Source organism: Strigops habroptila, chromosome 10, assembly GCF_004027225.2.
Source record: "Strigops habroptila isolate Jane chromosome 10, bStrHab1.2.pri, whole genome shotgun sequence".
Taxonomy (NCBI): Eukaryota; Metazoa; Chordata; class Aves; order Psittaciformes; family Psittacidae; genus Strigops; species Strigops habroptila.
In genome coordinates, this window is record NC_046359.1 from 40,873,347 (window position 1) to 40,898,365 (window position 25,019).

General features: G+C 42.1%; 1 protein-coding gene across 1 annotated transcript in view; it reads left to right on the forward strand.

The window, feature by feature from the left end:
• Positions 1-25,019, forward strand: part of PTPN14 (protein tyrosine phosphatase non-receptor type 14) — a 122,943-nt gene that overhangs the window by 89,474 nt on the left and 8,450 nt on the right. Inside the window, exons 9-18 of the mRNA XM_030499580.1 lie at positions 304-391; positions 1,088-1,170; positions 3,380-3,437; positions 7,143-7,221; positions 8,840-10,329; positions 13,008-13,151; positions 14,148-14,366; positions 18,643-18,771; positions 19,686-19,920; positions 21,975-22,138. Coding sequence (XP_030355440.1) covers positions 304-391; positions 1,088-1,170; positions 3,380-3,437; positions 7,143-7,221; positions 8,840-10,329; positions 13,008-13,151; positions 14,148-14,366; positions 18,643-18,771; positions 19,686-19,920; positions 21,975-22,138 — 2,689 coding nt within the window. The remainder of the gene's footprint in view (positions 1-303; positions 392-1,087; positions 1,171-3,379; positions 3,438-7,142; positions 7,222-8,839; positions 10,330-13,007; positions 13,152-14,147; positions 14,367-18,642; positions 18,772-19,685; positions 19,921-21,974; positions 22,139-25,019) is intronic.

Sequence of the window (25,019 nt, forward strand, 5' to 3'; positions counted from 1 at the left end):
CCACAGTTCAGTAAAATGCTTAGCATTAATGTATTTTCAATGTATCTGTTACTGTGAGTCTTCAAATTGGTGTTTTTCAAGAGAGTATTGGACTCTCCTGCTTTGGGTTAAGAGGTGAATATCTATTTCTCCTTTTATCAAAGCACGACTTCCTTATTTTCCTGACCATGTTTCTTCACCAAACAGCTGCTGAAAAGCTTTCCCATCAAATGAGGCTGATGTTGACTAAGGGATTCTTAATGTGTTTGTGAAACATTTGAATGTATGTGTTGGCAAACTCTACCAAATTTTTTTACTCTACAGGTGGAATGACATTGGGAATATAGCACATAACAAGTCTTCAATTGTTCTAGAGTTGATCAACAAAGAAGAGAATGTGCTCTTTCACACAGTAAGGAAAAGATCTAATTGGTGTAATCAGAAAGCTACTTAAATAAAAAAGAAACCTTTAAAATTCCACTTTGCCAAAGGGACTCACTCACCTTAACTCCTTTCCCCCAAGTTCACGGTTTATGCAGAGACTGAAATTAACTTCATTGAGCTACCAGAATTTGTATTCTATTCCAAGAATCCTGAAGTATACTGTGCTGGGAAGTCTGCGAGAAACTGAAATGCTTGTTGGATGAAACATCCACAGTGCCACAATTTCACACTGGCATAAATATAGCAGCATGAGCAGTGGTTGAAGCTGGGCATAAGGTGCCATGCATGCACACACTGGAACTCAGAGGGCAGTGCTGTTCAGTGCTATTTAAAATCACATCTCCCTGAACCAAGGCCAGGATAGAAACTAGACCAGCAGGCTTGAGCCATTTCTTCTTCTTGTCCCTCCTCCCCTCCCACTGTGACTTAGCAGTGAAGTGGCAGCATGTAAAGGCATGCCACTGTATTTCAGTAATTCAATGCCTTGAATGCTCTTGAGGGCACTAGACGTGTTCTTGGCAGCCAGATTCTGTACATGATGGACCTTACCAAGCCTTACTGCAATTGGATTTGTAAAACTCTTCTTTGTTACTTCTTGGTAAGAATAACAAAATGAATTATTACTGGTTTTTTTTTCTCCCCTATTTTTTTCTTGTGTTTAAAGGATGATCTTGAAAATGCCAAATATATTTCACGGCTGTTTGCAGCAAGACACAAGTTTTATAAACAGAACAAAATCTGCACAGAGTGAGTACTCTCTTCTTCAGAGCTATTTGCTGATATCCTGCTTTGAAATTGAGCTGAGTTTTGTTTGGTTTTTTTTTCTAGTTACTTGTGTCAGTTATTTCTTTCCCCTTTCCCTTTTTTTCTTGTTTTGTTTTAACCAACAGCAAGAACAGACAATTGAGAATGAAATTTCATTCTGAGCCTTGCAAGACGTGATGCTCCCCAAGCAGCCAGATCTGACAGGGGGTCTTGAATTAAAGGCCTTGGTCTCTGCTGTTAATAACCCAGAGTATTAGGATAAACTGGAGTGAAAGGTGACATATGTTAGAATGTGAATTGCAGTAGCAGATGCACTACCCATCTAGCAGCTAAGGGTGGTGGAAAACACAGGTTGTCATCTTCTAATTTGGGCAGTATAATTTATCTGCTGCTTGTATGTGCCAAACAGACACGTGGGAACATTAATCTATGTAGCCATACGAGCACAAAGATGCAGAGACTGTAAATCTGAACCTGAAGTCTCCTTTAGGCTCTACTTTGAGCACTTAATGAGGAACTGGCCTTCAGCTAGTCCTCTCACACAGGTGGATTTACCCTAATTGAAGGAGGAATTCATGAGGCTTTAGTTACAAGTTAGCAGTCTGTAAGTTGAGGATGCTTCCTTTATACTAGCGTGCAGCAATTTTAATTTGAGATAAATGTATCTTTTAGAGGTTCAGAGTTTTGAGGAGTTTTCATGATGTACTGGGTTTGTATAGCAATGAGAACGTGAATTCCTTGCAGAACCTTCCCAGTTTAGTTAGCTGGAAAGATATGAAGAAGCCTCATCTCTACCAACAGCTCTAGTTAGAGCTGGACATCCCATCTGTTCAACTGGGTAATGCCATCTGTTGGAAAATAAAGCCAAAATGATGAAGGGAAGATCTGAAAGTCTAACTTTCTAATGTTACACATGCACACGTTATATTAACATACAGTGAGTCAGAGTACTGGAAAGACCAATGAGCTGATCTTTGCACTTACAGAATAAAGATGTTGATTTGATTTCAGGTGGTGCTTACGGTTCTTGGGAGGTGAGTGGGAGACCACAAAAGACATTTCTTAGCAACATATCATGCATTTTAGGTTTTAGAGCTCCTGATTGTCTCCCCTGTGACAGTCAAGAAAGAAAACAAAATCCCATAGTCTGTCATCCTGGAATATTTCCCCTTTGAAGCTGTATATTGGGGTCAGCAGGAGAGGACTGTTCTGGTACTGTTTATAATCCAGACTGAAGAAGCAATAGCTTTTGGTTGTGTTTATTTCTAAACACTGAGCCATAAGTATGTGGGTGCCATGAGCGGGGTGTATGTAGCAGCTTCATATCCAACTTACAAACAGTTGGACAAATAAAGATAGGGAACCTTATGAGGTCACTGAGTGAAATAACTGGAGTTTAAATGTATTTTTGCCATTAGAATCGCTCCCCTTACCACAGTCTTATATGGTATCAGCTTCTGTGTCAGAGCCACAGACATTGATGGCAGCATATGCCAATGTGTGTTTTCTAGCCAAGTAATTTTCCTGCTCTCTGTGTTTAAATGATAGTTGTTTGTTTTCCTGTGTGCATTTCCTCTAATAGCACATAACATCATTCACTAGATCAGAAACTGTAAGAGGACAAATCCCACCTTTCCTCTCTTCACGTAAGCACTATATTTCTGCCTCCTTCAACTTGTTTCTTTCCCTTCCTCATTTTGTATTTCCTCCTATACTCCTTGTTCCTTCCACTGCACCTGGCTACTCTAACACTGTATGTGCTTCTGCTTGTATTACCTAACCAATTGCTTTTTTCCCCTCCTGATCTGTGGGCATTGCTTTGAAGTGATGGCTATGAATTTCATCAAATTGTTGCTGCTTTAATGTTCACCTTAAGTCACCTGAGACTGTGCCTGTGTGCCATGTTTAGTTTTTGTTGTTTAAGAAACTTGTTTGATTAATTTTTAAGCCAGTTTTTCTTGTGTTTCCAAGTAAGCCAAATAGGATAATGAACAGAAGGCATGTATATTTTGGAACTGGAATACTTCCTGTATTTAGAGAAGAACTGGAATTATTTTCTTTTTTTCATATTTTCAATCTCATTAATGAGCAATGCTTAAAAATTCTTCATCTCTTGTTTCTCCCATTCATTCTTGAATCACAATTGAAATATTGTAGTTTCTAGTATTTCCCTTTCCTTTTTCTTCCACAGACAATCAAGTTCTCCTCCCCCTATCCGACGCCGACCCACTTGGAGTAGGTCATCCTTGGTATGTGCCACGGTGGGGTCTTTAAGGATATCTGTACCATTTCTAATGGGATGGGGCATTGTGTAAGACGGAATACCTTCTAAATTTCAAATAAGCACATTATATCATTTCTTGTAGGCAATGTGATTGGAATGAGTTGCAAGGGTGTGGCTGCCCAGGTTGATTAATTTAACTGGATAATATCACCACTGAGTATTAAAAATTACAGTCTTCACGGCATTATATTTTAATTGCCTGCAGAAACGGAACATCTTTTCTACTGGATTGAAGTTACTTCAATATGTAGAGAAAATAATCATCTAGAAAGAATTTGAAGTGTCTTGTGCTGTATACATCAAACCTAGTCATTAGATAATTTTACAGCTCCTTATTTCATGTTTCTTCCATTCCTCCTGTTTTTGTATGAAGTCTGCTTAGAATTTACCAACTTCTTGTGTTAAAAACCTATTTTCTGTGTGAAGTTACTGTGTTTTAAAGTAAAACTATTATAATCAGTACAGGACTGTGATTTAGAGTTTTTCTTAAACTATGTTTCTATTTAACTGGTCTCCATAGATGTAATCACAAAATGGTTTGGGTTGGAAAGGACCTTAAGATCATCCAGTTCCAACACCCTGCCATGGACAGGGATGTCTCACACTAGACCATGTCATCCAAGGCTCTGTCCAACCTGGCCTTGATGAACACTGCCAGGAGTGGAGTATTCACCACTTCTTTGGGCAACCTGTTCCTCACCACCCTCACAGTAAAGAACTTCTTCCTTATATCTATCCTGAACTTCCCCTGTTTCAGTTTGAACCCATCACCCCTTGTCCTATCGCTCCGGTCCCTGATGAAGAGTCCCTCTCCAGCATCCTTGTAGCCCCCTTCAGACACTGGAAGCTGCTCTGAGGTCTCCACGCAGCTTCTCTTCTCCAGCCTGAACAGCCCCAATGTTCTCAGCCTGTCTTTGTATGGGAGATACTATAAATCTGACAAAACTGGGTAACTCTTTCCTGAAGTCTTCATCAAGAAAGTCTGTGGGAGTATTTTTTTCCCCCCCTAATCAGCTCTAAGGACACTGTTTTGGATCCAGTCCTAACATCTAGTATGTCAGTAATTCAGAGTCCATTAAATAAGATTTTAATGAAACAGATTTTAATAAAAAAGATTTTAATGAACAGCACTGCCGATTCCTTAGAGGGCAATATTATCTATATGCAGGTTGCAAGTTTTCATGTGTGATATAGATTATACCTGGTTTGTAGACCTTCCCAGTGGTAATTCCATTAGCCTATTGCTGTATGGTGGAAAGCTAACGTGGGCAGGAGTGTTTTCTTGACGTGTCCCAACAGTGCAGCTACAGCTTGTTGAAAATGTTCCCAAATTAAGCTTAAGCAGGTACTGACACTAGGATAGCTTTGCAGATTGCAGCACAGGCTGTTTTCCTGTGTGCTTTTATATGGTCCATTATATCTAAAAGCTGCATTCTGTGTTTCCCAGCCATTGGGCAGGAAAGCTGTTGTAGCTGGCTCTAGATTTCTTTGTCCTTTCATTCTTAGCATGTCTCTAAGGTGTCACGATACAATATGCAGCCTGCGTATCATGTTCTCTGAGGCATATTTACAGTGGTTTTGTATCTGCTAGTTTGGTCCCTGGAGATGCCTATAAAAGACTGAAGATGAAGAAACTAAATGTTCTTTGCATGCTCATGCTGCGGTCTCAGATATATCACAAGGGGACAGAGAGAGCTGCCCTCTGTATTAGATATGGAAAGCAGAAATCTCGTTTTTCAAAGAAAAAGCAAATGCTGCAGCCTCTTTATGTTTTGAACATAAGCATGCAACAAGTTTTGGTTTTAAAACCCAGTTTCAGGAAGACCAAGAGGAGGAATGCTCATCAATGAAAAACGAACTGTGCTGCTAACCCTTCACATTGAACTTTCAACTGCTTCTTTTCATAATTGTTTTGTTAACTTGTTGGAACAGTTCTCTTTGGGGAGAAGGAAAGGGGGGGGGAAAAAAAGGCCTCCTGACTGTTGTCTGCACTGTACATACCTTTATACACCTACCTATTTATTTGTCTTGTATGGTAATAAATCAGTAGGCATAAATGGGAAGTGAAGTGGAATCTTTAGGGTGAGGCTCTGCCACTTCACTGAGGATCACATTCATTACTTTCAGATTAAGACCCTTTATATGGTTTTGGCATCATGGTGAACCTGTATTTTATCTATTACTTTAAAGCCATTTTATGCTGTTTCTTTTGCCTGTCAGGCCACACAATGGTGCTGGATTTCCAGCAAGATCTCCTCAGTGTAGGAGATCTGAATATAATAAAAACCACAAGTGATCTTTAATTTGGATATTGATGTTCTGCAGACCTCAAGCTTCTGTTCCATCAAAAGGGGCAGAGGGGCCTCCAAAAAAAAGGGGAGGAGGGAGGAATCGTCCTTAATTTCTTGCCATTATCTTCCATAACATCTATCCCAAAGAAAACTGTCTGCTCCAGATCTATACATTCCCAGCAGGAGTCACTTCTCCTTCCTTGCATTTTTCCTCTGCTCCCCATTTGTTAGGCTTCCCAACATCTTGGTTTATTCCAGACTAAGCTCTGCCACTTGGGTTATCAGCATCAGGCTCCTTGGCCCAGTTTGTTCAGTGAGAGTAGGGTTTATACCCTTGGAAGTCATTGCTGCAGCAGAAATAGTTTCTGTCATCTTCCAGCTCTAGCTTAACACAACCATTTTGTATGCAAGAATTCATGTGTGCTCAGATTCTTTGATTCTCATTCCCTCTCCCAATTTACATAGAAAATGTAAATTTAACCCTTCCCCACCCCCTCTTCAGTAGCTAACTTGCGTGGTACTCATTTTGTGCATGTGCATGCAAGGGTGGTAAATTATTTGGTGTTTCTTTTTTGCCTTGGGCATCCACAATATTCCTTAATAGTTTGAACTACTTGAATCAGCCTTAATGAAGAGCCTTTATTCTGCTGTTCAGAAATTATTCATATATTCACAAGATGAGAGTGTCTTCCTTCTCTTTCTGCTTACTTTGTATATCGAAGTATGCTTTCCTAAACTTTGCTCAGTGACACCAGGCAGGACATTACAGTGCAGGTAGTAAAATGTGATTGCAAAACACACTGGTTTACCAGTGGGCAAAGCTGGTTGCTGCAAATGATCCTACTGATTTAATGCTGAATTCCCCCCTGTGATACTTGTTAAAAAGCTTGTTGCAGCATAGGTTGTTGGAAAGCTCCAATTCATCATGTAGGGAACCCAATATTCATGTTACTTTAAGTCTATATGTACTCCTGTTGCTTGTATAACAGTGTTCTAGGTCCTTGAATTTGTTCCATCTCCTGCTTTTGTCCTGATTGAATGTTTGTTTTGGTTTAATTCTTGAAGGGCAAGGGCTTTTTAATAAACTTGTGAAAAGTTGTAAGTGAGCTGGGAGTCTGGATGTTGTTTTCTGAAGTGGTTGAGCTTAAAGGAGTTTTAACTGGTCAGGTTTGGGCTCTGTAACAAAATTTAGCAAACAATTTGGAAAATGTTATTCTCTGTTCTATAAAGAAATGCCAAGCCACGTGTCTTTGGCTGGGTAAGAAAGAGCTGTATTCAGTGGAAAGGGCATAGAACAGTTTCTCTTGTTTCAGCTGCAAAAAACCTGTAGCAAACCAAGTTGCTAATGCTTTTTATTTTCCCTTATGCTTTTATTTCAGCCAAGACAACATCCATTTATACTGCCTCCTATGCATGTCCAGTGTGGAGAACACTACACTGAAACACATAATTCACAAGGTACTTAGAGCATATATTTTTCCTTTAATGAACTTCAATTTTATGTGCATGCAAAGAAGCTCCTAACCTTTATGTCTAGGTTTCTAATGCTGTCATGGTCAAATGGGAGCTGCTGCTGGAAAAGAGAGAGCAGTTTTATGGTTAATGTTGCAGTAAATCTTCTGTTTAAAGTCCAATTTCAGTTTTCAAATTTCTCTAAAATGTCTGTACATGATTATATGGACCTTAAACTTGGTATTCCAGTTCAGTGAGCTGAAAGAATAATCTCTAAAGGAAGTATGATGGCTGCACTCAAAGGCATTGCCAACTCAGGCCAGGAAGAGAAACAGAGTGAGGGAAAAGGAGACAACAAATGTCTTTAGGAGAAATCAGAGCATCCTGGTCATGAAACTGTGTATTTAGATAGTCTGTTCTGCTGACTTTTCACCAACATCTGCCTACATTGTTAGTCTTACGGACATAAGGAGGGTTAATTATTTTTACTCCAACGTTTGAGAGATGAGTTCTCTAAAAGGTTGTATCAGGTTACTTTGATCAAGGCTGGGAAGGGTGCCCAGCCCCTAAACACCTTGAATCTCACACCCTTAACCACACCACCTTTTGGAATACACGTAGCCAGGTCTGTTAGGCTGCTTTCTTTGCAGTTCATGAGGGGCACAGTTGAAGTGCTCTCACCAGCAGAGGAGATCTTAGTCATACCTGTGAGTGTTTTAGAGTTGTGATGGTCTGACTAATTTTAAAGTAGAATTTGATAAGTTTAATTCCTTGCATACAGTAAAAGATTTGTCTTAGTGGGTACTACTTATTTACTGCAAAGCTGAGGGTCTGAAGAGGGACATTCTCAGTTTTAGAAGAATTGTTAAGTTCTCTTAGTTTTACACATATTCATCTCTGTACTGATGAATTAGCTGATTTCACAACTTTGGGAGCTGCTACTCTTTTCTTACAAGATTTTCAACAGGGACAGTCTTGCGTAAAGTTGTGATGCAGGACATCATCTTTACCATCTTGATTCCTTCTCAAATATCCTTTGTGAAATTTTTAATATTCTCTAGTGCATCTGTAGAGTGTTTTGTTTGTTTGTGTTTTTCCTCTGAGTCTTGGTCACCCTGCAGTGTTACACTTCAGATCCTCAAAACTGTTGATTGGTTTGAAGTAGGAGTTCCAATTTCAGAGTCTTCTACTACTTCAAATCACAGACAGCAGTGCATCAACAGAAAAGACAAGAGAACTTTTAGGTTTACCACAGGCTAGCATCACTGGGGTTTTTAAGGTGGCAGCAGCAGTGAATCATTCCAGGATGCTGAGGGAGGAGATGCCCCCTTATTCTTCCTTGCCACCTCAGGCAAAAACACTTCCTCTCTTTCCCCTTTCATGTCTCCCACAAGGATCTGAACTACCATATTTTGCTAACTGCTGGCAGCATTTGCGTGAGTAGCTTTGTTTTAGTTCTATTTCAGTGACTCAAGGATGCCCCCAAAACCAAATGTTCTCAGCAGTTGTTGTACACCAAACTGTCTCTGTACTCATTGGTGCAGATTTCATTTGAAGTTTTGTTAACATTGAATGAGTAGTTGTATGTTAAAATCATCAATGTCTTTATCTTTGCTCTACACAGATAGCATTTTCCATGGAAATGAAGAAACTTTCTACTGTAGGTCTCAGACCAGTTTGGATAGGTGTCCAATGGACTTCAGCTACTTGAATGGTAACAGACCCAATGGGAGCGTATGCAGTGCCCACAGCATGAACTCTCTCAATCGCTCACAGAACTTCATCCAGGCATCTCCAATGTCCTCTAATCTGAGCATCCCTGGAAGTGACATCATGAGAGCAGACTATATCCCCAGCCACAGACATAGTGCAATCATAGTACCATCCTACCGGCCAACTCCAGACTATGAAACCGTCATGAGGCAAATGAAGAGAGGGGTGATCCAGATGGATAGCCAAAGTCAGTCTTTGAGGAATCTCAATATTGGAAACACACATGCTTACAACCAGCCGGAAGACCTAGTTTATAGCCAGCCTGAGATTCGAGAGAGACATCCTTACACAATCACATACGGACCCCGGAGTAGTGGCTACAACAAGCCTGTCGCCCCATCTGACCAAATGAACCCTAACAATGCTGCTCAGAGTAAGACAGCAGCCAGTGCCATATCCCATACTGTCAGCACACCTGAGCTGGCTAACATGCAGCTGCAGAGCAGCCAGAGCTACAACACCGCTCACATGCTAAAGAACTATCTCTTCAGACCCCCACCTCCATACCCACGTCCACGTCCCGCCACGAGCACGCCAGACCTGGCAAGCCACCGGCACAAGTATGTCAGTGGGAGCAGTCCTGACCTGGTCACTCGCAAGGTCCAGCTCTCGGTTAAAACCTTCCAAGAGGACAGCTCGCCAGTCGTCCGTCAGTCACTGCAAGAGGTCAGTGAGCCCCTCATGGCAGTGAAGCACCACGCAGCTGTGAACAAGCGCCACAGCTTGGAGGTCATCAGTAACATGGTACGTGGTATAGAAGCCATGGCACTAAAAACTTTAAATGCTCCTCTGCCGCGCAGGAACACTTTGCGGGAGCAAGTGCAGCCAGAAGAGTCCGTTCAGATGGCGCATGAAGTTCAGCAGATTCCTCATTATCATCACAAAAAGACATTCTCTGATGCCACAATGCTGATACACAGCAGTGAAAGCGAAGAGGAAGAAGAAACCCCAGAATCTGTGTCGCAGATTACAGCCCTCCATAAGAACATGGAGTACAGTGCTCAGCTGCAAGCTGCCTTGGCTAGAATACCAAATAAACCTCCTCCAGAGTATCCTGGGCCTCGGAAAAGTGTCAGCAATGGAGCCCTGAGGCAGGACCCTGTTAGCATTTCTGTGGCTGTAGCCAGGGCCAAGGCCATGAGGCCAGGGCCTTCCAAAGCCATTAGTGTGTCTCGAACTGATCAAATGGCAATAAACGGGTCCTCGCTCGGGCCCTCTATCTCAGAGCCTGACCTCACAAGTGTGAAGGAGCGGGTCAAGAAAGAACCTGTCAAGGAAAGACCTGTGTCTGAAATGTTTTCTATTGAGGATAGCATTATAGAAAGAGAAATCATGATGAGGGTAAGTGCCTTCCTCTGTTGCAGTGGCTTCTTGGAAATTGGTAATCATACAGGTCAGTTTGCATACCAAAAACTGCTGGATCAGTAAACTCTGGAGAACACCTGGGTGGGAAGATGTTGATTTGCTTAAAGTTGGGAAATGTGATATTAAGTGCTACATCCAGTTTCGTTTCGTGGGTCTGCGTGGCCACCAAAGGGGCTGATCTCACGCCCCAGTTTTGGGCTGTATGCTTCCTCCAATGTGGTTTCTCGCCTGCTGGCCAGGTCCATGTCTGATCCAGCTGATGGTGCCACCACCACCCCGAGAGCAGTGCCAGCCCAAGGTGGGTGCAGAGCATGCACTGGGTGACGAGGAGGCTGACCACAAAGTCCCCCTTAGTACCTGCTCCCCTGTGCCTGTGTGGATTCTAAGGCAGGGTGGGTCTGAAACATGTTTGCTGAGATGGGAGGTTGTGTTTCGGCACTAGCATTTTATTGCTTCTTTGCAGGGATGTCGAGATAAGTATCACATAATCTATAGCACAACGGAAACTCATTTGAGTTTTTCAGGTGATCTCTCAGTTTGCCTTTCCTGCTACTTTATATAGCAGTTACCTGAATAAAACCCTGGTAGCTGTAGACTATGGATTGCTGTTTTTACCAGTAATGAGTGACCGTAGATTTAATTCCAGAAGCAGCAGATGGAGAGGCTACGTGGTTGAGGATCTGGATTGTTTATTCATTAAAAAATGTACTCAAGAATGAGAAATAGCACCTTTTAAACTTGCAATAAATTCAGAATAAGAAGTATTTAAAGGCTCCAGTGCCACTGCAAGCAATGGCAGAAGCATATGAGGTGCTTACCATTTAGTGACTGAGGGATGTGCTTGATGCAATGCTCTGAGAAGTGCAACTGCAGTCACTGAAGGCTAAATGTGTACTGTAGTTCTTCAGAATTGAGGGCTGAAACAAAAACAAGTCCTAAACCAAATTCATAAAGCATCTAAATGGTCCAGAGCAGAAAAGAGCTTGTAATGTACTAGATCAGTAACTAGTTAGGTTTAAATACTATTGCGTATTCAGAGAAATTCTGAACATCTCTATAGTGCCTCTCAGTTGTTGGTGATCCTTACACTGATGTAATGGCTAGGAATCAAACTTGGGCCACTAAGTTGTATCATGGAGACTGAATTTACTCCTTGCAGGATCTTATACTTTAAATTTAAAATAGATACTTGACTGTAAGTAGTCAAGTCAATGTCTACTTCACTGTAACAACAAGCATATACATGCTCTTTTGATCTTCTGAGGAAAGGAAACATTGAGAAACAGGAACCCAAAGGATTTTAGGATAGAAATGAAGGTGAGAAGAGAGTTTAGAGGTGGTGTTTGAGTACTCTTTGTCTGAATAATCATTCAGAGCAGCCTTTGGTCAAAAGGTTCTTGTTGTTGTTTTGGAAGGGGTAGTCTTAGCATTAAGCTTTTAAAGTGGTTTCAGCCTAGGTCAGCAGTCTTAACACATGCAGACCTTCCTTTTGTCATAGGAATTGCATGTTGTATGAATGGTAATTTGATGACCATGATCTTTTAAACACAGGCTTTTCTATTTTACTTTGCAAGGAGTAATCATAATAAAATCCCCAAACAAAGGAAAAATACTTGCATTTTCCTACTTTCTGAAAGCCTGGAAAGAAAGCAGATGGGTTTGGATTTTTGTTTTGCCTTTTTTGTTTGCTTTTTGCATAGTGCTGTGGAGGAACCCAGTGGTGAGGAAGCAGCTCACAGGGCTTTTGAAAAATCAAGCCATTTACAGATGTCTGAGGGCATTCATGTTCGGTAGTGTGTTTCTAGGAGCTGAGCTTGGCCTGTGTGGTGACCACACCATAGGCACGCAGAGAACCAGGCTTCTCTTGTGCTCATCTCTCCTTCCAAACCCCACAGAAAGCGTTAAGGAAATGGAATATAATATTCCTACTTTGAATACTTCTGGAGATGGTCTGTCTTCTTTTTTGATGTTTCAGCTCCCAGTGGCATAAGGAGAGGCATAAGGATGAAATTAGAATTCATACTCTGGTTCTCCATGTCACAGTATAACATGATGCATGGACATGATAAACAATATCCCTTCCTGGCTGCTGATACATTCGGTTTCTGGGATATGTGAGCTCAGGTTTCAGTGCAAAATACATCATGGATGCTGTTTGAATCACTGTAATAGCTGAGTGCATCAGAAGACTTCTCATTTTAAGTATTACCATCACAGAAGAGAAACAATGGCCTGTGTTTTACTGTTTGTTGTGATAGATTGAAATGATTGCTTTTTCAGAGGTGCCCCAGGTATCTTGGCTACGGCGGGGCTACTTTAACATAACAGGGTGATGCTTTGTGTGCCCTACATTCAGCATAACGTTTGCAGAAAAATGCTCAGGATTGTATTTTATGTCTTTTAATGGCATGTAAACCGAATTACACGCTGGGATTGCTGCTTTGAAATTAAAATTCTGTGCTCATGTAGGAGCAGGCCTTTGAGGAATAACAGGAAGAATAGAGGTTGTATTTGAATTTACGATGCTAATGGTGATCATCTGCATTCCTTGGCCAGAGAGTTGCAGATTTTGGAGATTAAAAAAACATTCCAGCATTTTACTGGCATTATAAATAATCACACAGAGATGAAAACGTGCCTTTTCTTGCCAAAAGAATCTAGAAAAGCAGAAGATGGCAGGCCTGGAGGCCCAGAAGAGGCCCTTGATGTTGGCAGCACTGAACGGACTCTCAGTTGCTAGGGTTCCAGTGCCGGAGGACAGCCAGGATGAAGTCACCAAGGTGCCAATGGATGAGAGGGTAAGATGGAGGCTCATGCAATGTCTCTCATTCCCTTTGTTCCCAGCAGCATGAAGTCCCTAAAATACTAACATTTGATTTAAAATGTCAAAAAAATGTTCTTAAAAGTTTTTCAGAAGCATTAATGGAAGAGGTCTGTGGTCGACACTGGTGTGTCTTTGAATTCTGTTAAACGTCTGGAACATTTACTGAAGTCAGTGAAAATTGAGACTGTTCACTATTTTATGTGACCATACAAGCTCAAGCTGTAAATCAAACATTTTGCATGTTTTTCACTTGGTCAGGCAGTTTTTCCTGCAGTGATCATCCCTAGATCCCATGTTCCATGTTCTGGTACAACTGAGGAGTTCAGTTAATGTCTCTGAACAGGATTAAATTGTCAAACAAGAGTTGTTTGCCTTCTGATGTGTGTGCATGTATATGGAATTTCAGAAATTGAAAACGCTGCCATTAAGATTTGAAAGACATATTTGCAAAGAGTCTTTCTGGCTTTCTGGATGAAGATTTTCAGCCTTATGCTTTCTGGTATGCAGACGACAGACCTTAACCTCTACCTATACATATGCAGGGTTGTGCCCAACCACAGAAGTTGCATTTTTTCAAGTTAGGGAGTATTTTGATAATATGGACTACATCACACTTCTTGCAGCACAATCTTCTTCCCTAAATATGAAATACTTTTACAAGTATCTATTTTGGTGAAATCACATACAAATTCATACTGAACCAGGATTGTGTTTAGCAGGGTTTTGCTTTTTGTGGTATCAGCCTTGAAAAACATGGAGCTTTGAATGTAAAAATGTAACATTTGCTTGTGGTTTTACACAGGAGAAATCAGTGTGTGTCATTTTCCCTCAGATAACTGCAACTGAAAGAAGTGAGTGAGAGACTGCTATGGCTATATCTTGAAATTCAAAGAACAGATGGACAGGTCTAGTGGTAAATGGTCCTTCAGGCAGAATTAATGGATTGATGTTCCTTCCTGTTAAATCTTAGTGCAAAATCCTGAAGAGGAAGTTGGAAGAGGGGATGGTGTTTACAGAATACGAGCAGATTCCAAAGAAAAAGGCAGATGGGATCTTCACCACTGCTGCCTTGCCTGAAAACACTGAGCGCAACCGCATCAGGGAGGTCGTTCCTTATGAGGAGAACAGAGTAGAGCTGGTGCCGACCAAAGAAAACAACACAGGCTACATCAATGCTTCACACATAAAGGTAAAACCTTTCTTGAACTTTGCTTTGCAAATGAAGGTATGTTAGAGCTGCTTTTTGCCTTTCTGGATGCATAGCAGCATTTTCTGTAGCTCTGGAGCTTCTGAAAAGGTAACTTAGTTAGAATGCATCATTGTACCTTTGTGTCAGCGTCTCTAAAGTCCCCTATCAACTAACATAGAGTCACAGAATGCTTTGGATTGGAAGGGACCTTAAAACTCATGCAGTTCCAACCCCGTGCCACGGGCAGGGACACCTTCCACTAGAGCAGGTTGCTCCAAGCCCCTGTGTCCAACCTGGCCTTGAACACTGCCAGGGATGGGGCAGCCACAGCTTCTCTGAGCACCCTGTGCCAGTGTCATGCATGAGCAGATTTAATTGCTGGAGGCTGGGAGGTCATTTCAGAGAGGTATCTTTACTTTTTTGATGCCCACCTCTGCCAGCTGGTTGTGGAGTATCTCCATTGGTTAGTGCAGAAAGAGATGCCGTGTTTCTTAAATCTCATGAAAATGGGTTAGACCGGCCCACTGCCTGCAGTGTAATGTGGTTGTCATGAGCCTGTACCTGAAAGGACGTGCAGTCAGTATATGTTCTGATTTATCAGTCCCACTAGCCTTGCAGGCCACTGCGGCACTGCAACAACCCCTATGGAATGAGTCCCTGTGACTGACTGGTGCAGCCTGACAGAAATACTTCAAGAGGTTTGGCTGAAATATTTTTTCCATTTAGTAGCATATAGGATATGATTTTTAGAACAGGGATGGAGCTCCATGTATGCAGTTCCATGTCCAAAGCAACAGTATGTAGTTACGAGTGACACATTCACATAGACACTGCGATTATATATAAAAATAATGTATTTCTTTCTTTTATGATGAGATTAGTGATTTTTAAAGATTTTTTAAGTATGCATTGGTAAAGAGAACATTGATAAAGAGACCACCTTACACCTTACCATGTCTCTGGTTGGAGATACTGCATCCAGTATCTGTTTCAAAATAACTTTTTATCAAGAAACTTCAGATTTCTTCTTAATTCAGTGTAGAAATAATTTAAGAAATGGTCTGTTACTTACAAACATGGCAGGTTTTACTAATGAACTGTCCTGCAGTGGCTGTAGCTGCTTGGTTTTCTTTAAGCTTCCAGTAGTATTTGCAAAGTCCTTTGTTGGCTTTTACTGTACCCTGAGAGAAGTAACAGCACTCCTGTCCCTCAGATGACAGATTCTGTTGTTGTCAGAGAAGGGCTATCTACTTTTTCTCATTGTCAAAATCCAAATTAAAAAGAAATAATTCAAACATAATAAATAAAACATCTGTTAAATTCATATTTTCCTTGAGTAAGAACTTTTTAAAAGTTTAAAGAGACTTGCTGGCCGCCTTGGTTGTGATTTACAGTGTTAATTCCTGTTCATAGACTCACAGACTGGTTTGGGTTGGAAAATACCTTAAGATCACCCAGTTCCAACCCCCTGCCATGGGCAGGGATGCCTCGCACCAGACCATGTCACCCAAGGCTCTGTCCAGTCTGGCCTTGAACACCAGGAGATAGATACTGAGGTTTCGCAGAATCAGGCATTGCTGTTATGGATTTCTAAGCCCAAAATTTTTCATCTGCTTTGTAGGACACCAGCAAAAAAACAGATTCCTAACATAAATTATGCTCACAAAGCAGCACTAGCCAGAAAAGAATTTTCTTTGGCTAGTTTTGAGTCCACATTTTCCTTGTGCGTTAGCATTGGACGCATCTCGCATTCATACAGCACCCAGGAACACGCACAAATGTTCTAGCACATGACAAGAGTCCTTGCCAGTATTTTCCTCACGCTCGTAGTGGTGCATAGGGAAGCCAAGCAGATGTTCTTTTGCTTAGAAGGTGAAATTGCATCTCCAAAGTTCACCTTAGTAGCACAGTATGTGTGTGTTTGCAGCCCAATATTCGGTTTTTAATGTCCTGTAGTTAGGGCATTAGAATGCAGTAAACATTCCAGACATCCCATTCCCTCCAGACTATTTATGGTCCTTTCATATCATGTGCCAGAAGGCTGGGTATTTGGACCAGAAGTCAGTAGACAAAGACTCCTATATCATCCTGGTAAGATCCATGCCTGGAGGATTCCAGCTCCCACTGCTCAGAAATAGCATGTAATCCTGCTTATTTACCACTGACCTTCGCTGTTAAGATACAAAGATTGTCTATACCAGAGAGAAAAATTGTGATTAAATTAACGAATCAAGCAAAAAAGTTCTAAATACCACTTGGTTTGACTGGTCAGGTCAATATTAACTTAAAGAGTTCAGTAATACTGTACCAGCAGTACTGCAGACGAGCATGCAAGCACAAAACCAGATGCAGGATGCTGGTTAGTGCTGCGCAGCTTGTATTCATTCCCACCTAAGAGAAGAACTTGAGGAGTCTGCCTGCATTGGTCTTGCAGATTTTAACCACCAGTCAAAGAGGAGAATGCTGCATAGGAAGAAATAAGAAAATGAGCTGATACACAGAGTAGAAAACAGTTTTCAATGCAGAGAAAAATGTGTTATCATACAAAATGCTAGTTACAGGTGTAAAACCCCAAGCATCTCAGCTTAATGAGCAGCTGTTTAAATAACAAGAGAAATCCATTCTATTTCTGCCAATGTGTTCAAAGACCTGTACCTCAAACGTAGTATGTGGTTAAACCTGTCAGAGTTACTGATTGCTCCTTGTAGCGTTGTCCGCCAGCACCTTGGTATGTGTGGACGTGTCAGTATTTCTGTTGTAAATCATCTTCTCTGGGATTTATAACTTTGTTGTGAGAAGTGACTCTGGGCTAATGTGGAGGATTAGGAGCTCTTAGCCTGAGAAGGGAAAATATTTTACCTTGCAATCTTCCATTTGGTTTTCCCTTTTGCTGGTAAGCATATTTCCAACTGAGAGCTGGTAGCTGTAAAAGTGGTTTGGCTTTTTACCTAAAATGTTGCAAAAAACCTCCCTTTTTAATAAACCTTTCCTGATGTATAGCAAATAAGCTCTCATAAAATCATATTTTTTTATAAACAAGTGATTTTGTTGTTGTTGGTTTTTTAAACTTCATAGTTATATGAAGATCTGCCTCAGTGAGGTAAATGAAGCAGTGTTCTACACTCCAAGGGAATGCTGGGTGTGTTCAGGGCACTACCTAATTGACAGTGTGTAAATCTGTATGTTTGTGCTTTACAGATAATGTCATTACATGTTGTCATGCAAATGTTTCTATAAGATGTGGTTGGTAATCCAGTTATGTGTTGGGAAATAGATTTGTATGACTACAGCTTTAGATCATTTTAAATTTGCCCAAAGAAGTGATAAATGCCCCATCCCTGGCAGTGTTCAAGGCCAGGTTGGACAGAGCCTGGGGTGACATGGTCTAGCGTGAGGTGTCCCTGCCCATGGCAGGGGGTTGGAACTGGATGAGCTTAAGGTCCTTTCCAACCCAAAGCATTCTATGATTCTACGATATGCAAGCCATTTAATATGCTGGATTTACTTCACAGTAGTTTGCAGCTTCTGAACTGAAAAACCCAAGATGAGTGAGGAAGAGTTAACTTGAAATGAAGCCTGTCTTGATCTCATTACCAGCTGGCAACAGGCCCGTCTGAGCTCTGTGTTATGTACAGTGTGTGGGCATAACTGCATCCCCTAGGGACAGCTTGGCCGCATCTTCAGCAGTGCTCAGTGTAATAAGAGTCTGTTTAAGAAGTTATTTTTCGCCTGAGTGGAAAATACTTGAGGGAGATCCTAAACAGCAGAGGCCTTTAGCTTTCATCGTGGAAAATGTCATTTGCACTCAGGCCCTCTCCACGACTGTTGTGTTCATTTGCAGCAATGCAGTTGCCTTTTTAATGCATAGAGACACTTCCTCTGGCGCTCACTTTTTCTCTCATCGTGGCTCTGTCACTAAGCCCAAGAAGTGAGTCAGCTGCTTATTTGTATTTAAGCCATATCAGAAACAGAGCCTCAGCAAAACCCCAACAACTTCTTTTCATCTGTATGATCCAGATGCAAATGGCAAGAGAAATAAATGACATTTTGGTCAAAGCTTATGTTTATGGGCTTCAAGAAAGGACTTGGAAACACCAAAAATTGTGTTTTGTCAGATTTGCTCTTATCAAAGGGTGATTCTTGTTCAGAATTTTGGGCAAAAGTGCAGAACAAAGTAAAGTTTTCGTTATGGTGTCTTTTGTTTAAGGGGCAGTTATGGGACAGGCACTGCTGAGAATTTGGGCACTGAGTGTATTTTCTGTTCTTTTTCTCCCAGGTTACTGTAGGTGGAGAGGAATGGCACTATATTGCTACCCAAGGGCCTCTGCCACACACATGCCATGACTTCTGGCAGATGGTGTGGGAACAGGGGGTGAATGTTATAGCCATGGTCACAGCTGAGGAGGTACGTAAAATCACAGAGCACAGTTCTTTCTGATGAGAGCAAATCTCCCATTATCATCACTTCCCACTCCAGGAACCTGTTCTTTCTATGAACAATCCTTTTTCCTCTTGCTCTGTTTGAACATATGCCTGCTATAATACTAGACATTGTAACTTTCTGATACTGAGTTTGGCAAGTTCTAAAGCAAAACAAGCAGCGCTCCCCCTTCTCCCTGCTTCACTCCAGTTTGGCCAAACCAAACAAAGATGTTTCCACAGAGAGCACTGAACTGCTCCTGGTTAAAATGACACAGACTTCCCTCCTGCCCAAGGCCAGTCCTGCATACCGTCACTCTTATCAGCTGCAGAGAGACCAGGAGCTGTTGTTTCTGTAGAAGTGTTCATGTTAAAAAAAAGAAGAAGAATCTTTTTATTCTTATGCCAAGCAAAACAGTTATTTCTGTTGTAAATCCAAGAACTATGTGCTATGTTATAACAACTGGCACATGGTGCTAACTAACACTGCATTTAGCTTTGTGCAGGGTCGCTGCTAGCAGACACAGGGAGCGCCATAGCACATCAAGTCACTGTCCAGTTCCCAAGGCTGATCAACAACAGATACTTAGAAGCTGCTGAAGAGAATCTCCTTCCATTTAAAGGAGAAGCTTCTCCAGGAGGAGAGTATCTACCGAGGTGGTGTAAGCTGGCTTTCACCACAAGACGAGTTAGCTCTTCAAGCATTTTTACACTTAGAAATATATGGCTGAGAGTTTGATGTTTCAGTGCATATTTTCTTTACTTTGTAGGATTTCCTTGCTCTTCCTGTAACTTGAAATAACTTGGCTTATCTGCAGAGTTTTATGCCCTCTGTAGAGAATTTTAGTTGTAGGAACTAATGGCTTTTTTCTGTTTGTTTGGGTTTTTTTTGTTATTAAGGAGGGAGGAAGAAGTAAGAGTCATCGTTATTGGCCCAAACTGGGCTCTAAGCACAGCTCAGCCACTTACGGGAAGTTCAAGGTGACAACCAAGTTCCGCACAGACTCTGGCTGCTATGCGACTACTGGTCTGAAGGTCAAGCATCTTCTCTCTGGACAAGAGAGGACAGTGTGGCATTTGCAGTACACTGACTGGCCAGACCATGGGTGTCCAGAAGAAGTCCAGGGCTTTTTATGTAAGATTTCTTTAACTTGCATGATAAAATACATCAAAGGTTGCTCACACTGGATTCAGTTCTCTGCACCTAGTTACAGCTGGGATTGGTATTAAATGGTTATTGCTGAGCATATAAAGGTTGTACTTTGCTGTGATTTGGAGAAAAAAGTGGGATTCAAGAGGTAGGAACTAAGGCGATTGAGGATTTTGGCCCTGAAAGGCCTGACATAACAAGAGAAAAAAATCAGGCAGCAGCAGTGCTAAAGATTCAGGAAATTTTAAATACAATACCTCTGTTGGCTGATCCGTTAGTGTAAGTTATCACTTCCCAGCTCCCTAATGAGTGTAGGAGATATCAGGCTGCACAGAAATGTGATTAGAGAGGTTCACATGTTAGTGAAATATGGCACAACTCCTCCAGTTCCATAGGAGGCCGTTATTGCTGTCAGCCAGCATTTAGTTGTCCAGAGGCATCAGTCTTGTTGCAAAAGAGCAGAGGGCTCCATCACATACGCAGTAAATCTGACCTCACTGCCATTCTTCTAACTACAGGTACCCAGGCAATACTAAGGGCCTTCCCGATTAGATACGGTCCTGGTATATGCATTTCTGAGAAGACAGCCATTATATTCATCTGTATTGAATTAATCTTCCTGCTTCTTACCAAGGAATAAACACTACCCTATTAAGTAATAGCGATTCAACCATTACTTAACTAAAGCCACACCTCTGGCTCTGCAGCAGGGTGGGATGTAGAGACCTGTAAGTTACCATCGAAGGAGTCTGCACATGGTGTACTGATGTGTTGTTGATGCCTGCCCCTCTTAGTTCCTGACAGCGCTGCAACTGCAGCTCAGTCCTCCCTCAGCAAGGTCCATTAGTTCCACTTCAGTCTTGACACAGCTACAGTCCTTTAGTGATGCACTTCCTTTTACATGGAATAAGCTTGATGTCAATAACATGTCCTCCTTTTCCCAGTTCTGTCATCAAGGCAGAAAATAAAAATGGCATTTCAGTTTTGGCAAAGGAGTGCCATGGGATCTGGCTTTGAGGCAAAGCTATTGCCCAATTCTTAGTTTTGTTTCATGCTTTATTTCTCCTACCAGCCCGCGCAGCTGTGGTTGGGTGTGGCGGTAATTGGAACCTGACTGTCCTCATTTTGTCTGTCCCATTGTTTGCCACCATGTACAGTCCCATTTCAGTGTGTGCATTAAAACACATATTTTCTGATGTTGCTAGGCCTCTAGCTACAGCTGCCTGTGTCAAAAGGACTGCCCAGGCTGCAGTGCCGTGACGCCAGGAGTCAGGGCAGGAGAGTTCAGCTCACACCTCACTTCCCACTCTGCCTGGTGGGAAGTGAAGTGTCTAAGAGTTATGCATCTGGATCTATGTTTCTGGGTGAGGTCCATCATCTTTGTCATGCATCTAGCCTGTGCTGGAATGATGCTTAGAGGTCAGGGTAGTTGTTTATGGTGTGTTTATCTAACCAGGTGACACAAGACAACTGTTCTTGAGTTATGCACTTTCTAGAAATGGCTGCAGGGGAAACAGACAATGAACTCCCAGAAGGGCTGGTAACTGCTGAGAAACAAACCCTGAGCAGAGAGGTGGGTGAGATTCTATCTCACTCTAGAAGGGAGGAGAGAGGGAGGGAGAATCAGCGCAGATGGATGCTGTTTCCATCTGATACTACCTTTGACAGGCAGTAGTTTCAATGGGACTTAGCTGTTGTTTTGATCCCAGCCTGTTAATGGCAGGGATTGCTGTAAGTAATGTCTAGAATCATCTGCTTTGGGGACTTGGAGATTTGCAGGGGGGGAAACAGAATTAAATTTTTTAAAAGAACTATTTAATTTAAAGGAGCAGACTCTCAAGTAATCACTGACACACAGCTGGTACTTGCTGCATCCAGTGCTGCTCACTGCATCCTGGCCAAAATAATCAGTATGTTGTAAAAACTGTGAATTATTGCCACTTGGACAAAGCATGACTTCTCCATATTGTGTTTTCCTCCCCATTTTTACATGTAGACATATAGCTGCCTGCAACCCTGCCTGCATTTTCTCTTCGCAGCTTACCTGGAGGAGATCCAGTCGGTGCGCCGCCACACCAACAGCGTGCTGGACAGCAGCAACCCCTGCAACCCGCCCATCGTGGTGCACTGCAGCGCTGGGGTGGGCAGGACCGGCGTGGTCATCCTGACCGAGCTGATGGTCGGCTGCTTGGAGCACAATGAGGTGAGTCAGCTGCCTTCTCCAGCCATGAGCTCCTTCCTTGGCTAACCAGCTACATTTCTGAGGTTAAAAGCCATGGAAGTGCTTGCTTTCTACTGCCTTGGAGAGATCAGGGCCTTAAATGCAACAGGCAAAGGTTTCCCGTGGCAGGTTACTTGTAGTTTTCGAGTTGATGTTATGTGTTTTGTTTTATTTTAACCCATTCAAAATTAGGGCTTTCTTCTCTCCTTTAAGAATTGAGTCTAATTCCTACCTGTATTTAATTAACAGCCTAGAGACAGCTTGTTACAAGGACTACCTGAGAGAGGCTAGAGAATAATATCAGCTTCCTCGCTCTTTTAACTCCAGTTTTTTGCTCTCTAAATCCACTCCTTGGACTCCTTCCTGGCTCTTGGTATTGTCTCTAATCTCACCTGGATGGAAACATTAAACTGGTGTTTAAAGGAAGTGTGTATGTTGGGGAATAGGGTTTTTAGGCCACTGCGTCAATATTACAAAACTAGTAATGCAGCCTGGAGTTAAGAGAAACCCATGTGTAGCAACTTTCATCTGTGTCGTATGTCATTGGGAAACTGTCCAGGAAGAACAGGGTCCCCCCTCCCACCCCAACCTTTGAAGTAACAATGCGCCCCCACAGTTTCACCTGGTGACAGCCATTGAAGACTGGGGATTTCTGTTGCCAAGAGAAACCTGCTCAAGACCAGGAACCTCTTGTAGGAGTAACACTGGCAGCAAAGAAGTAACAGACAGGACGTGTATCAGCCTGCCCCTCTCATTAATCATCGCACTGGCAGAGTTGCTTGAAATTCAGGGAAGACTGGATATATGCACCTGAAATGCTTGCCTGCTCTCAGTGTTACCACAGAGGAGTTACAGGTTGAAGCTTCCTGTGCATTGAAAAAAGTTGATGCAAGACATTATTTTTTGCTTTCTACTCTGTTATCCCCCCCAGCAGCTCATCGTTCTGTAGTTTACAAGGTCTCACAGAGATCCTGGGCTTGGTTCAGCTGTGAACCTCCTCCAGTCTCTGCTTTGGCCTCACTAGAGATGCAGCTGTCTATAGATCTATGACACAATTTACACTTATTTTCCTCAACTTTTTATCTGGGGGCGAGGGAGGAAAGGGAAAGGAGGAGCTGACCTGAACAGAAGGGACCCATAGGTATGTGCTTTGGGAATCCTGCAGCCTTCCTGTGCTGGCTGCTGCTCAAGGGAACTGCTCCTGTGTGGGGCAACAGTTTCTGACTCTTGAGCCTGCTTGACTTCTTTCCTTACACAGTGGCACCTGGAAGCGACTGCTTGTGTTGTTCACATAGCAGCCATGACATTTCTACATGCCCGAGGAAATCTGCATAGCTGCAAGAGCCATACCTGAATCCCCTGTGAGCACCAGGTAGCTGCATCTGCCCTTACAGTAACCCGGCTGCGTGCACAGGAGCAAAGCCAAGAGTTGGTTGCAACATGTTCTGGCCACCTCGGTTTGGCTGTGGTTTATGGCAGTCACCTCTTTGGCAAAGAGTAGTTGAGTAATAAGTGAAGATTAAGGCAGTGCTGCAACATCTGAGCATGGGGGTGAGCCTTGACATTCAGAAAGATTTCTCATTCAACTTCACTAGAGCTGACGGTAGTGCTCAATAAGGGATTTCTCTGATGTCCCTTAATTAAAGCATTCTTTTGTCTTGATTAATGGTGAAATCATCATTAATATTAAAGACTATTTTCCTTAAGGGCTTTTTTGCTCCAGATTGTGCTAAGTTAATATTTTTTGCTTATTAAAACCTAATTAAAAGAATAGATTAACAGTATGATTTCAGTTTGTGACAGGTACTGCATTGTGCACAGAGAGGGTTCCTTTCCATGCAGTAGTTTTACTGGTTTATTTTGAAGTAGAATGAGTTGCATTTTTTCCTCAAATAGAACAACTTACTACTTCAGATGCTTTAGTCTTATGAATTGGTTGATTTCCTCAGAATTGGTCCTAGAAAGTAGTTTAATGTTAACATATTAGTGGTGAAGGAAGAAAGGGGAGGGAGGTTGGAAATCGTGATACAGACCATCTTGGAAAGTCTGCAGCACTGCTGGAACTCTTTGAGTCAGAGGTTTCAGGTTTAGGTAAAAAGCCATGTTTAATCAAATTCTATACACCTTCAGTCACTGTGGCTTCTATTGCTCGTTGAGTCTAAGGCTGTGTATCTGTTGCAAGGATACAGTTTCAGTAATGTGCTGTATAGTAAGTAATATGTCACATCATTACATCCTTACTGCTGTAGACCTGTAGAACAAGAAGGTAATTGAGATCCTGCTCTACCAAGATCTGGTTTGGACATCAACTCATGATTGCAGCTGCAGTGGATTTTCATAGAGGAGATCCCTTAGTTTGGGAGTCAGAAACGAGTAACATTTTTGTTTGTTCTTTTTGCAAATGCCACCTCTTTTTGACCTTTGTGATGAAGGTGAGTTTGAAGATTCTGCTCACCTGGAGTAAAGCTGACTACAAATAGAGGTCAAATTTCCTTAATTTCCGAGATAAACCGATCTCCCCAAGCCACATCATTTGGGGAGGTGCAGGGATCGCTGTGTGCTCACTGACAACCAAGGAGCTGTCAAGCACTGGACTGCTGAGAGAGGAAAGTGAGGTGCAGATCGAAGCTGGCTGCAGTTCTGTTGCAGTGGCTCAGGTGAGATCAGGTTCCATATGACTCTGGTCAGCAAGGACTGTGTGGCTTCTGTAAGCATCTGAGACCACAGGGAGGGCTTTCTCTGAGTGAGCTGGAAAGAGCTTGTCCTTGCTTGCTTCTGTTTGAAAATAACATGACATTACTCATCACAAATCTTTATGCTTGTTGACTCTCTAGAGATGCTCTTTTATAACAGCTTGTTGGGG